The 13807-nt window shown below is 38.3% G+C and overlaps 1 protein-coding gene across 1 annotated transcript in view; it reads left to right on the top strand.

Moving 5' to 3' along the window:
* The window catches only part of OCA2 (OCA2 melanosomal transmembrane protein), a gene marked incomplete at both ends in the record, with an annotated part of 171283 nt that overhangs the window by 98223 nt on the left and 59253 nt on the right, over positions 1–13807 (top strand). The window contains 3 exons of the mRNA XM_080614470.1: positions 1504–1631; positions 6191–6250; positions 6698–6802. Of these exons, the coding sequence (XP_080470596.1) occupies positions 1504–1631; positions 6191–6250; positions 6698–6802 (293 nt within the window). The remainder of the gene's footprint in view (positions 1–1503; positions 1632–6190; positions 6251–6697; positions 6803–13807) is intronic.

Raw genomic sequence — 13807 nt, forward strand, 5'->3', positions numbered from 1 at the left:
AGTAATTCCTTAGCTGCTGGTTTTGGCTTTCAAGCAGGTCTGGTTGCCCACACTGAGCTGTAGTTATTTTCAGCAGACCTTCCTTACTGATCAGAGTTAACCTGAAATTCTCATTTAAAGAGTGTAGTGTGTCACTGGAAGCTCCTAAAATATGGTTGAGAGAACAAAATGCATTCTTCGATTAGGGAATATTTATGTGACACTGTATAGGGTTTTTTTTGGAAAATAAATGTTTACAGCTTCATGAACAGTGAGGACCTTTGGGGTCTTTAATTTTTTCATATTTAAATAGGCTTTAAATGGAATATAGCTTAATTTTCAACTGTTGGATGTTTTTTGATCTCTTTCTTCTTTTAACTTAAATGGAAAAACTCTTATGCATAAACTGTAAACTGAATGGCCTAAATTTTGTGAAACAGTCTTCTATCTCTGAATTTTCTTACAGTTGCTGAAGGCTTTTGGAGAGGGCTAACTTTATTCATCTATCTACTTCATAGCAGGAGCCTATTCTTCCTAGGTCACATTTGCTATTTGATTATAAGTTTGTGACTTAAAGTTGTTTGCCAGCAGGGATTGTTATTCTTCTTTCTTCCTCGTTTTTTCTGCATTTCTGTGAATACATCACTGACTGTGAATGTATGAAATAGGATGAAGTGTATAAAATAGTCACAACAAAGAGAGAAGTAACTTGAAGCAGTGGCAGGCTTTATTTCTATGGCATTAAAAAAAAAAAACCCAAACAACAAACCCTTAAATTATGTATCTTCGGGTTTTGTGTAAAAAAAAAAAATAAATAAATAGCATCTGCTATTTAAGAAAAAATAGAGAAGACAGAAAGAGGAGCATCATTCTGAGGAAGAGTCCACCCAACCCCTTTTTCTTTCATATCTGAAATTCCATTCTATTGTTTAAGATAATGTGCCAGAGGACTCAAACAGCTAAAGCATTTTAACTGTGCAGAGCGAAAATGAGCCATGCTTGGACCAGAGATCTGTTAATTATATTCTCTGGCTGATTTTGCATTTGACTTGCATTTACTTTCAATCAGTTACTTATATATGTGCCTTAAATCACTTCAGGATGTATAGAGGGATCCTGTCTGGAGGAAGCCTGTTCTGCTATTGAAAGTCAGTTCCTCTTCTGTTTTAAAAAGATTTTCCTTTCCTACATTTATCTTCCTAAGCAGGTAGCCAGTGAATCTTCAAGGCCCTGGGGCTGCAGCCAGCCTGTCAGGTGATCCAAAATCCTTCAGTTTACCTCATAAACACCTAAAGGTTTCTCTGTGATTCAACCGTTGATTATTGGGGTAACCCAAATGTGCCTTATTTGCCTTTTTCCTTTTCTAATTTATTTTAATTTGAAAGCAGAAACCATTCATCCTGCAGTATCTGTGAACTTTCCCTGTTACAGAGTCACTCTGAACAGGGCAGGACTCTAACTTTTACTTTGGTAACCCATAAGAAGTCTGTTAAGTGTAAAGTCTTCTCTCTCTTTCTCATGCAGGCTGGATCGCCATGTTGGGAGCCATTTGGCTGCTTGTGCTAGCAGACATCCATGACTTTGAGATGATACTGAACAGAGTTGAGTGGGCAACCCTCCTTTTCTTTGCAGCATTGTTTGTTCTCATGGAGGTAATACTCTCTGATTTCTAAAGCTTGAATAGTTACAGCCGATTTAAAATGTGAATTATGTGCCTCTGCATATTCAATCCCACTGGAATATTGTAGATTGAATGTAGTCATGGTAGAATAGAGAGAAATTGCAGACTGGTGGAAGCTGACTGAACCTCTTTGATATTTAATTTTTCAATCTAAGCTTGGTATCACTCATTCTTCTTCTGCTGCATTTGCTGAATATATCTGACATGATCATTTTTATATATGTGGAATTTTAATTTCCAGGTATGTTGGCAATCTGTGTGTGCATAGTTTATATGTATTTATGTGTTTGTTTTGCAATTATTTAGACAAGTGTAGGAAAAATAAAAGAATAAAAATAAACTAGAGGTGGAAAATGTTCCTAATGATGTCTACTGCATGCTGGCTACCAAATGGCCTAAGAGATTTCATGGGAGTATGGTTTGATAGGATGACATCACTGAATTTCAGATTAGAACTGCAATTTAAAAAGATACTCAGTACTTGAAATGCCTGGCTATCTTGCTGTGTAGTTTCTGTGTGTTTGTCTCCTTGACTATCGGAAACAGTCCAGCCTTGTTTGTATTCCATTTTATTTACTGTTTGATGCTTTTGTGTAGCTTGAGAGGATTTATTTTACCCTAAATGTTTAGATAATTCTTTGTATGAGTACTCAAATTTATTGGCCAATTAGGCTTCTAGAATGCTCAGTAGTTTTCAGTAGTAATTTGCTGGGTTTAAATGATGTAATAATGTTCTATAAATATGACTGACAAAACCCAAGTGACCACTGGCACTGCCATGGCTAGTGAATTTTCTGAGTGAGCAGCCTAGGAAAAGCCTGTAAGAACAAATTTACTCACACAACCTTCTTCCTTTGCCTCCAGTAACTGCAGAGAGACCAAAAATTTGTAAATTGGGATTTACTAAAAAAACATCAACAGTAAAAGGGACAAAATTTGAAACAATACAGAGAATAATCCAGCTAACTCTAATTAATGCCAAACTGGAAGTCAAAAGAAGACGAATGGAAATTCTGATTGAGAGGTTTGTTTTCAAGGCACTAGGTTCAAAATTCACCAGAAAATATTGATTTATTGTACACCCATTAGTACAGGCAATTCTCTACCTTTCCAGACTCTATATATCTTTGCATTTTCTGGCTCTTCTGGGGAATCCATACTGAAGCCATGTTCCTTTTTTTAGTGCTGCTGTAACAGTTTATTAGTTGCATTCTCTGATGTATTTATTGTTTTAGCTTAGATTGAATGTTTTTAATTTTTATTTTGATGCTGTGTGACTGCACAATAACTTAGTAAAACACACAGGAAGTTATTTGCCATTTACCGTTATACTTCAGATGCAACTGTTGTAATTCACTGAACTTCATTTTTATGATTCCTCAGGTCACTAGTGAATAGTTTGATAATGAAAGAATATTTTTCTTAGCTCTCTAGAATAGCAGCAGTTTAAGGTCATGAAAGAAACTTGTACAGATAAGCAAGAGAAAAGTGTGACACTAAATTCTTCCACATAAGTGAATGAGAAAAATGTTCTGTGCATCATCACTGCTAATTTTGGTCTGAATCTATTACAGTTTGGACTTGCAGGAGATGACAGTCCTTGCCAAGGCATTTTCCTTTCATTTAGGTTAACAATGTCAAGAAGAAACAAGTCAAAACAAAGATATGCATTGAAGTATATGGAATCTTTCAATGGTCTAGGCATTCAGCAGTTGTCAGCTAGTATGCCTCACCTTGGTGATCCTTCCCCTTGGATGGTTCCCAGTCTGAAGCTATTTCCTACTGCTATAAATGTTCCCTTTCCTATTACAAGGCTCATTTAAAAACATGAGTGGGACTTAGGCTGCAAGTCAATCCAGAAAATGTGGTTTGAGTTCTAGAGCGATGAGGGAGCTCTTGGCGATTCTGCCATTGGGTGCTTTTCAGTCCAGTCTGGTAACTCTTTTGCAATGAAAAAGTTGGAAACCCTTTGGAGCTCTCTTGCTTTCTATTTTATACTTTGAGTAATTCATCTCTAGAACTGTCTTTTTAGTCCTTGTTCACAAGTGGCTGTTACAGGCTATAAAATCTATCTAAATCTTCTGTTACATAAGTTCCCCTCTCAGGGATACAGTGTTTTGTCCACTTTATAGTCAAAATTGACATTTTACCTTAATTGCTTCAAGCAGAGTTTATTTACAACAGTCGTTGTGGCATATTATCCATAAGAGGATTTTAAACAGATTTTTGTGCCTAAAGTAAACTTTGATCTAAAATGGTACATGAATTTTTCTGCAGTACAACTCTATTTTGAGCTTTCAGATGGGAACTAGTATGCCTGAAGATACTAATTAGTACAGTAACAGTTATTCCTCTTAGAAGACATGGGAAGATCTAGAAGATCTTCCCTCTGTGCAGTTAACACCTAAAGGAGGCCAGTGGCAGGGTGCTAATTGACTTTCACTTAGGTGCTTGAAGGCAATTGGCCCGGGTATCATAGAGACATCCTGAAGCTGGTTGTCTGATCAGTGATAATCTCTGACATGACAGGTTACATGCAGACTGACTGTCATGCAGGAGCGATGTGTGTGTCCTTCATTCCCTTACCTCTTTCCTGAATATCTCTTTTATCTTACCATGTCTGGATTCCAGAACAAAATTTGAGTGTTAATGAAAAGTAGTATGTTCTGTTAATAGATAATTAAGTAACAAGGCAGCAGTGTTAACTGAATATAATTCTGGGGTCTAATTGCTTACAACTGTGTTAAAAAGTTTGTTTAGAAATGTGGACACAAAGCAACAGCAGAAAAAAATTACTCTTCATTAATGTATTGCTTTTGCAAACATTTAAAAAGTCACTGTCATAACATTTGAGTTTATAAAGCAACACAGATAGCTTAGAATGAAAATAGTAACTTAAAATTACCAACAACAATTCATTTCTTAGGAAGCTTTCTCCTGAGACGTTGAAGTAATGAAAAAATACCTATTTTTTAAATGTAAGGGTTATGGGTATGTGTTTAAAAGTCTTATCACTTGTTTTCTGCATGCTGTGTCTTTAAATGTAGATACACTTTTTCTTGTGCAATGCATTGTTAAGAGGAAATATAATTTCTGGGTCAAATTTAATATGCAGTGATACCCAAACTACTAACATTCAGCTACTTCCTGAATGAGTTGCAGGCGCAGGAATTGCAGGTCTGAATGGCAACCCCTTTGTCACTCTGACATTACCATGTCTTACACCACACCATTCTGTGCCTATTAGGATCTTTGTCCATCTCTGTCATGGAATTTGACAACATGTGAGTTGAGTAGTGCTTTTTCTATGGATATCTCTGAAGGGCTCTGTCTGACTGCCAGGTGTGTGGGTTATATGGAGTTGCATTGTGTAAATACTGACTTCTGTGGCTCTGTGTTGGATGGCAGTCAGTAAATGAGGCATTGCAGCTGACTGATTCTTTGTCATGGCAGAAAAAAGAAAGAAAGCCGAACAGCTTGGTCCAAGCTGAGCCAAGAATGGTTTTATACCCCTTAGAAACTGAGACGTCATAAAATAGAACATAGCAATAGATATACCTTTTTCAACCTGAAAATAGTGCTTCATTCTGGATGCTTGTAAGAAAAGAAAACAAAACCAAAGTAAATTGCAGGCTAGCTCTCGTGAGTTAAAATCACCCTTTTACCTTGTGGTTTGAGGGAGCAGATCCTTCTCCTGGGTGTGAACACTCAGTTTGTATCCTCCTGTCTGCCCAAGGGGAGATCAGAGCCATCACCACTAGGCTGGAGTCTTCCTATATCTTTTCATCCATTGCAGTAACCATGATTGTACGGTATGCTAAGTATCCTGTACAAGTGGGAACAGCTGTCACAGGGAGGACAGAGCACTCTGGTCCAGGCTGTGCCTGGGTCCAGTGCTTACAGGGCTCACCTCCTCCATTTGGGTGCTTGACTTAGGTACTGGAGAGCTGGTTTTCCTGCCTTTCAGGTGCTGCTGCCTCAGTGCCAGTTTCCATTCACCCAAGATCTCTGGCCTGGTTTTAGCAGATAGGTGCTGTTGGTTTTTTTTTTTTAATGGGTCTGAGAAAGCTGTTTAACAGAAATATGTATTTTGTTTTCCTATTTCTTCATCTGAGACTGAGCCTAATATGCCTGATTTCATCTAACCTTAAACACATGACATACTTCTGTTTATATTGTGATTTGGGGAAGTTGGTTTAAAATCAGTTGTGTTTGAGTATTCATAAAATACATATTCACTGAAGAATGTGATCTTTAAATTTCAGCCTTTCTCTGATGCCTGTGTCCCACCCTCTCATGTAATGCTACCAGTCATTTCACTAAAACTAACCCACTTCTGCAAATACAGCTACCAATTTCTGCCATTCCTTTTCTTCCCACCAACTGCAAAGTTGCTGTAGAAGCTACATGAGATCAATACCTTGTGAATGGGAAGGAATTATTGTATTTTCTTTCATTCATTGAAAAAAATATGTAAATGCATCCAGTACTTCACTAGTTGGTATAATTTTTTTATATATATATCTTTAGGCTTTGGCTCATCTTCACTTAATAGACTATATAGGAGAACAGACGGCTTTATTAATAAAGGTATGTTTAAAATATTTACAGTTTTTCAACATGTAAGGAAAATAGAATAATAAATATAAATTACTCTAATAGAATAATGAATACTTCAATTTTGAGTTTAGTGCTAATGATAAATATTAATTACTCAAATAGAATAATGAATAATACTTCCATTTTGAATTTAATGCTAATGATTGCATTCCTGCATCAGCAGTATCAAGAAAGCATGTCATAATTTGGCATGGGTGATATTTAATATGGATGCATCGTCTACAGCCAGAGTGAATGTAGCCATAAATGTTCTTTAAGATGCTTTTCCTATCTCAGAGCCTAAAGGAATAATAAATGATGATAAATTGAAACTGTGAAGAAAGTGTAATTATGCCATGGAGGGCGTGTGTGTGCGCATGTTTGTGGGAGTGACAGAGCATCTCATCCAAATTGTGATTTAATCTTTTCCAATTCCAGGTGGTTCCTGAGGACCAGCGCTTGGTGGTGGCCATCATTTTAGTGCTCTGGGTGTCTGCTTTGGCCTCTTCTGTGATTGACAATATCCCCTTCACGGCTACAATGGTAAGGTAGAGAAGCATCCTCCTTCTGGTGTTGACAAGGGAGCTGAGCTTGCTGATTATGATTTGCTTTTTATTTTTACTTCTGCTGTGTTGAAGTTTACTTTATCCCCTGAGATTGAATCATTATCATAAGCTTATTTGTACCATTTAGGCACCTAGCTGGCCATTGCTGCTAGAAGCTACAGTTAGCTGTGGAACTAGGGGCACTGCTTAGGCTTCGTTTTTGCACTTTCTCCCTTATATCCATATTTATAGCTGAAAAGTAAAATTGTCTTTTTGATGGAAACTCTCAATATCTATCCACTTCGATCAATACTTTCCCTCTATGTGCTGTGTAGTTATGCTAATGCTTTTTTTAACACCTGAACCTTTTATTGCTACCTTACTTATCTAATTAGTTTAAAACCAGCAAATAATGTTAAGCATAATAAATGCTTATCAGAGGCTGAGTTTTAATATCAGAAAAGTATAAAATTATAACAAATTAGGGGCATGCTCAGACAGGTTTATTCAATCAATTTCTCTGTTCAAAGTGCAATAATCTATTCATTATATCATAGCAATGATTCATTGTTACAGCTTGTTCTCAGCTAACTATAATTTTTTGTGCCTCTTTTCTTCCACTGTTAGTGGATGGTCATGTCTGCCCTTAACCTGTGTCAAGGTTTACAGCACTTCTTAACAGGGCATATGACAGATTGGACAGATTTGTGACTGCCCTATCGGTATATATTAATATGGTATTTTAGTTTGGTTACCGTGGTGTTTCCTGTGGAATTATATTGATTTAACAACAGACTTCAAGCAATAGGCATGGAATTGTTTCAGGTTGTGTCACTTGCACCAAATACTTGAGGACTATTAAGCAGTAATGCAAAAATCTTAGCTTAGAAGGTTTTGCCTCATATCCAGCTACCGTATGAAAATTGGCTTGGAGCAATACCAGAAAGCAGCTACATGCACATTGACCAAAGAGTCATTTACAAGTTTTGAAAGGAATCCTTTAAAGAAATATATTTTGCGGAATGAATAGAATTGAAATGCAGGAATCTTTTGGGATGGCTGAAGACCACTTGCTTTGTATCTTTGAGGGAGGGAAGTACAGATGGACATGGGAAGGATCTGTGCCAGTATTTTAAACATTTAAAATGTATATATTTTTCATTCTGTTTTGGGCTGAACCTAAGAAACTTATAATTTTTTCTTTCTTAAAAAATAGGCAGAGGGAGGAGGCAGAAAGAAAGAAAAGTGAATGCATATTCTCACCTATGCAAAAGCAGTCAGTAGCTGAGGTGTTACGATATTAATGTTGAGATCTAGTGTCATCTAGCTCACTGAAAGAGCTTGCACTTTGGTCTTTGTCATTCTACATTAGAAAATACTTACAGAAAATTCCTAAGTAACAAAGTCCCAAGTTTTTATGTAAGATTGTATTTAATTACTTTCATTTAAAATAATTCTTCTTTCTTTGGCACTTGGTTCCCACTGATAAAAACCCCACTATTTAGTTTTGAAAGGCAATTTTTCACTGTATCTGTCAAAATTATGAACTTTTGATGAGGTATATTACATATATTGAACCCAGCTCTTTTGTAGAATGGCTTTTTACTAATTGGGGGCTGAGTGCGTGTGTGTAATAAACACACAGTGCAACAAGTATTTCTTGTATCTCATTTTATTTATTGACTGGCTATTTACATAATAAAGTTGTGATTATTAATACTAGATGAACATCCACACAGCAAATTCACTTATTCAGCCACATATTTCACTCACATGTTCACACAGGGGGAGTAGCAGCTTGGAAGTTAACCCCAAGGGTGTACTCAGAAACAGGTGATCATATTGGCATACCTTCATGTACGAGTCTGGTTTCTTATGCCCTAGTGATATAGAAGTATGGGACACCTTCTATGGTGTAGCCATGAATGATCCTGTCCATTCCTGACAAAAGGTTCCAGCTTCACAGCTGAGCCTGCACTCATAATAATAGAAGACAGATGTGCTGAGTCCCTCCAGGGCTCCATAAATCTCCTTCAGTCATGAACAAATGTCTGCATGACAATGGGGGAATCTCTTTTGCGATTTTTGTAGTCATAGCCTTGATGGATTGGGTAGGGATGTGTGACCCACCAAGTTCGTCCTAGTTTTTGAACCTAAAGATACAAAAACTCTGTGTGGTTTCACAGGTATCAGCTGTATGCTCTGACTAAGCAAAGAGTGTTTGGAGGATGGCATCAGAGACCTCTGACAATAGTGGATTTGCTCACCCGAAGGTAGTTAGTCACTGATCAGTAGGAGTTATGGGAAACAAGGCTCACAGGATGACAGCTTCTTTGACTTATACACAGACATAGATTCCTAAAATATCATGCAGAGATGATTAAAGGCTTGGTGGCAGCTCACAGTCGAGGATACGAACAGTCTTTTGCATTAGAAGAGTGAGTATACCATGATTTTTGTCCATATTCCATGGAAGAGACAGTCCTGCCAATCCCAGTTCTGGTTGTGAGGCTCCAGGTGACTGTGGGCAAAACTACTACGATGACAAGAGTGTCTAGAAAGTCATACTTCTCCGTTCCTTCAGAAGCTGGGGTGGTACAAGAAGACAGGCATCAGTTCGTTCATGGGATATCCCCAACACTGCCTCTGTGTTGCTGGATAAGGTCTTCCATTCTTTCCCTACAACATTATGCAGTGCTTGCTGTCTAGACTTGGAGCAGGGAGATGGGATGGGCTGCACACATTCAGTGTAGTAACTCAGAAATGGCATGAGAATGGACAGAAGTAAGGGCCTCCAATGTAAGGTGACTGACCCCCCCAGGCTGAAGGCGCTGTAGATAAGAAGAGACTCAGCTCCAAATCTTTCCATCTCCTATTACACCATGTTACTTGGTCATGTAGAAGTAGCCCATACAATTGACATGTAGAGTATTTGGACCCAGAACCTGCCTAAGTAGTGGAATGAATATGGAATTCCAGTATACCCTGGGGCTTGACATGTACAGTGCGTAACCGGAGGGAAGAAAAAGAGAAAAATCTGTAGATAGCTCTGTAACTGAGAGATTGTGTTTTCTTAAAAAGACCCAAGTATGGTTGCCCAAATTTTTATTTCTGCTTCATTGTACTAGTGGGATAATCAGATTCATAATGACTTGCCTTGTGCATGGAAAAAAATGTGAATACCTTAATAATGGATCTTGGGCCTAAATATTTTGCTTTATCTGGATTTGGATAAAGTTGATTGATCCTTTTTAAGTTTCAGATTTGACAGCATTAAAATTTATAGCTGACTGACTCTTACCTTAACAAAATGTGAAAAATGGAAGCTGTAGATCCATATTTAAAATAAACAATTAGAATATGAATATGTCTGAGCCAGCATTACAGAGAATTCTAGAAATAATCTGTTTTAAGAAATGAAGTAATGAAAACAGGTGAGAAATAATTTCTTAGAAGAAAAAATTTTTAAGTACATACCACAGAATCATAGAATGATTAGGGTTGGAAGGGACTTTAAAGAACATGTAGTTTCAACCCCTCTGCCACGGGCAGGGCATATATGTACACAAATAAGGATTCTCGCTTATTCTAAAATGTAAAAGCACCAAATTATCTGCAGTCTTAAGAGCAAAACCTAAATATTTTCAGGTATTTTAAGATAGAAATATGTTAAGGTGCAAAATATTCATGTGTTTAAACATTTTGAACACATTGATGCTTTTCAGCAGCCTTCAGCATCAGCATTGTGAGGATTTCTCTCTTGCTAAAAAATTCTGAAATTGCAAAGAATCAGATTAGTTTATTATTTGAAGCACCTTACCCTGAACCTTTTCAGTTCAACACCATTGTTAGTCAAATTCTAAGTTGCTCTAGACAAGAGTAAATCTTGTATAACCCTGCCATCAAAAATGTCAGTACCATGTGGAACTAATGTACAGAGGTCACTAAACTGAAATCTCTGCAAAGAGCTCAGAACACTGCAAGTATTTTATGCTACAGAGGATGCTGTAAAATGATAATTGCATACATGAAACAGTGGAATGGGTTTCTGAGGGCACTTAGCTCATCATAGGCTTATTACTTTTACTGTTTTGTCTTGGTGAAATTGTGTTAAACTAAAATACAGCATTGAAGCCCCACAAAGACAAAGCAGCCTTCAGAGTATCTTCCAGCTGCTTGTTTCATATAATTTGTCCTGAATGCAAAGATCATTAACTGCCCCAAAACAAGCAGAGAATAGTATACAGAAACTTGGTTGATGAATTGCAATCCCAGGACTTTTCCCTTCTCTTTGAGCACTGGAAAATGAAGATCCAGCTTCCTAATCAAATAGATGTTTATACGAGGGAGTGTTTATTATGTTTCATTGCATAAGCGTGCCTGACAGTTGTAATAGCTGCCTGCAACGGATAGGAAAATCAATCATTTCTTGTCAATATGTAAAATATGTACTATAGCAAAATATTTTGGGATTATAGAATAGAATAGACTACTTCAGTTGGAAGGGACTACACAAGGATCATCTAGTCAAATTGCCTGAACAATCCAGGGCTGACCAAGAGCTAATGCCTTTTAAATAAAATGCTGACAGGCTTGGAGCACCCACTGGTTCTCTAGGAAGCCTATTCCAGTGTTTGAACATCCTCTTGGTAAAAAAAATGCTTCCTGATGTCCAGCCTAAGCCTCCCTGGCAGAGCGTTGAACCGTTCCCACACATCCTATCACTGGATCCCAGGGAGAAGAGCTCAGCAGCTACCTCTACACATCTTCTCCTGGGGATGCTGTAGAGACCAGTGAGGTTGCCCTTCAGCCTCCTTTTCTCCAAACTAGATAAGCCCAAAGTCCTTAGCCACTCCTCACAGGATATTCCTTCCAGCCCTTTCAGCAGGTTTGTTGCTCCCTCTGGACACATTGAAGTACCTTTAACATCCTTAAATGATGGCGCCCGAAACTGCACACAGTACTCAAGGTGAGGCTGCACCAACACTGAACACAGTAGGACAATCACCTCTATGGACTGGCTGGTGATGCTGTGTTTGATGCACCCCAGGGTGCGGTTTGCCCTCCTGGCTGCCAGGGCACACAGTGCTGATGCCTATGGAGCCTGCTGCCCACCAGTATCCCCAGATCCCTTTCTGCGGGGATCTGTTGCTCTCCAGCCACTCCTCTCTCAGTTTATACTTGTGTCCAGTGTCACTCAGCCCCAGGTGCAGAATCCAGCATTTCAGCTTGTTAAATTTCATCCCATTAATCCTAGTCCATGCTCCAGTCCTTCTAGATCCCTCTGCCAGGTCTCCTGTCCCTCAAGAGAGTCACCTCCCACTGACTCCCCAGTGACAAACTTGCTAATGGTGAATTCAACTCCTGCATCCAAATCTTTGACAAAAACATCAAACAGAACTGGCCCTAGAGTTGAACTGTGAGGAACACCACTGGGGACTGGTTGCCAGCCAGATATAGCCCCATTCACTGCAACCCGTTGAGCTCTTCAGCCAGTTCTTCACCCAGTGCACTGAGAACTCACTCATCCCACAGTCGGACAACTTGTCCAGAAGGATGCTGTGAGGGACAGTATCAAAAGCCTTGCTGAAACCCAGAAAAACTACACTGCTGCCTTCCCACCTTATCATAGAAGGATATCAAATTAATTAAACATGACTTTCCGTTTGTGAATCCATGTTGACTATGTCTGATGATTCCATTATTCTTTAAATGCCTTTCAACAGTACTCGCATAAACTTTTTCATAATTTTGCCAGGACCTGAGGTTAGACTAATGGGTCTGGAGTTCTCTGGGTTTTCCCTCACTCTCTTTTTGTAGACTGGAACAACATCTGCTAGCTTCCAGTCAGCAGGGACCTCCACAGACTCCTAAGGCCTTTGGTAGGTGGTCCTGCCATAACATCCACTAGGTCCTTCAGTATTCTGGGATGAACTCCTTGAGGCCCTGTGGGCTTGTGCATATTCAGCTAATACAGACTGGTCTCTTACAATTTGAGTGTCCATATTTTGAGTTTGAGACATACTTTGTGGGGAGCTCCAAGAACTCTGACTGTATGTAAAGGCTGTGTTGCCAACAGCAAATCCAATGCGTATCGATGCATCTGGTTGTTGCTTAAACACATCTACAAAATTTCTGTGCATATGCAATTCATAAAGCACGTGCTTAGTTAATAAGTCTCACACATTTTAATTATTGAATGGCAAGGGTTTTTTTCATGTTGGATATCCAGCTTTCTTTGTCTGAAGAACAGATGTGGTGAATCATGTAGTGATGGTCTATGTGCCATTCTGTTAATCCTCTGATATTTCTCCTCCTTTTTCAACAGGCTAAACTCACAATGATATTCCTTGACAGGCAGACTTGCTCATTTTTAAGGCCTGCATTTTCCTAATATTGTCATTTAAATAGCACAGGTTTCTGCCCTTAGAATATTAGATGACATGATTTTATTAGCAGTATGCTTTTTACTTTAATTGACATGTTTTATCAGCTGTATACGCTGGAGGCATCTGTTTATATTTTTCTTTTATTACCAGAAATATAGCCATAGTGATTTCCTGTTTTAGCTGCATTTAAATACTATTTCCTCAACATAAGATAATAAACAATTTCCATTAACCACCTGGCTGGCAAGGTGACTTAGTCTCTGACAGGTCTTTGTTAGAAACTGGGTAATTTTTGGCCCACTATTTATTGCCGCTAAAACTATCAGGTTTTTTTCATTTGCAGTGTGAATGTTTTGTATGTATTTCCTGTTCTTAGTGTGAGTTTTGTTTTTTAATCTTCTTTGTCTTCTGCCCTACAAGAGTTTTCTGTATCCCATATTTCAGTGCTTCAGGATATTGTCTGTCTGCAGAGACAGGTCAATCATCAACAATTTGGGAAACCACAAATATTTCACTTTTTATCCATGCATATTCTCTGCAGTTTTCACAGAAGACATCTTCACCACATGCAGTTCTCAGCAAAGCATGTGCTATGAAATCCCATGGTGTAGAGC

This window comes from Psittacula echo, assembly GCF_963264785.1.
Source record: "Psittacula echo genome assembly, chromosome: 3".
NCBI lineage: Eukaryota > Metazoa > Chordata > Aves > Psittaciformes > Psittacidae > Psittacula > Psittacula echo.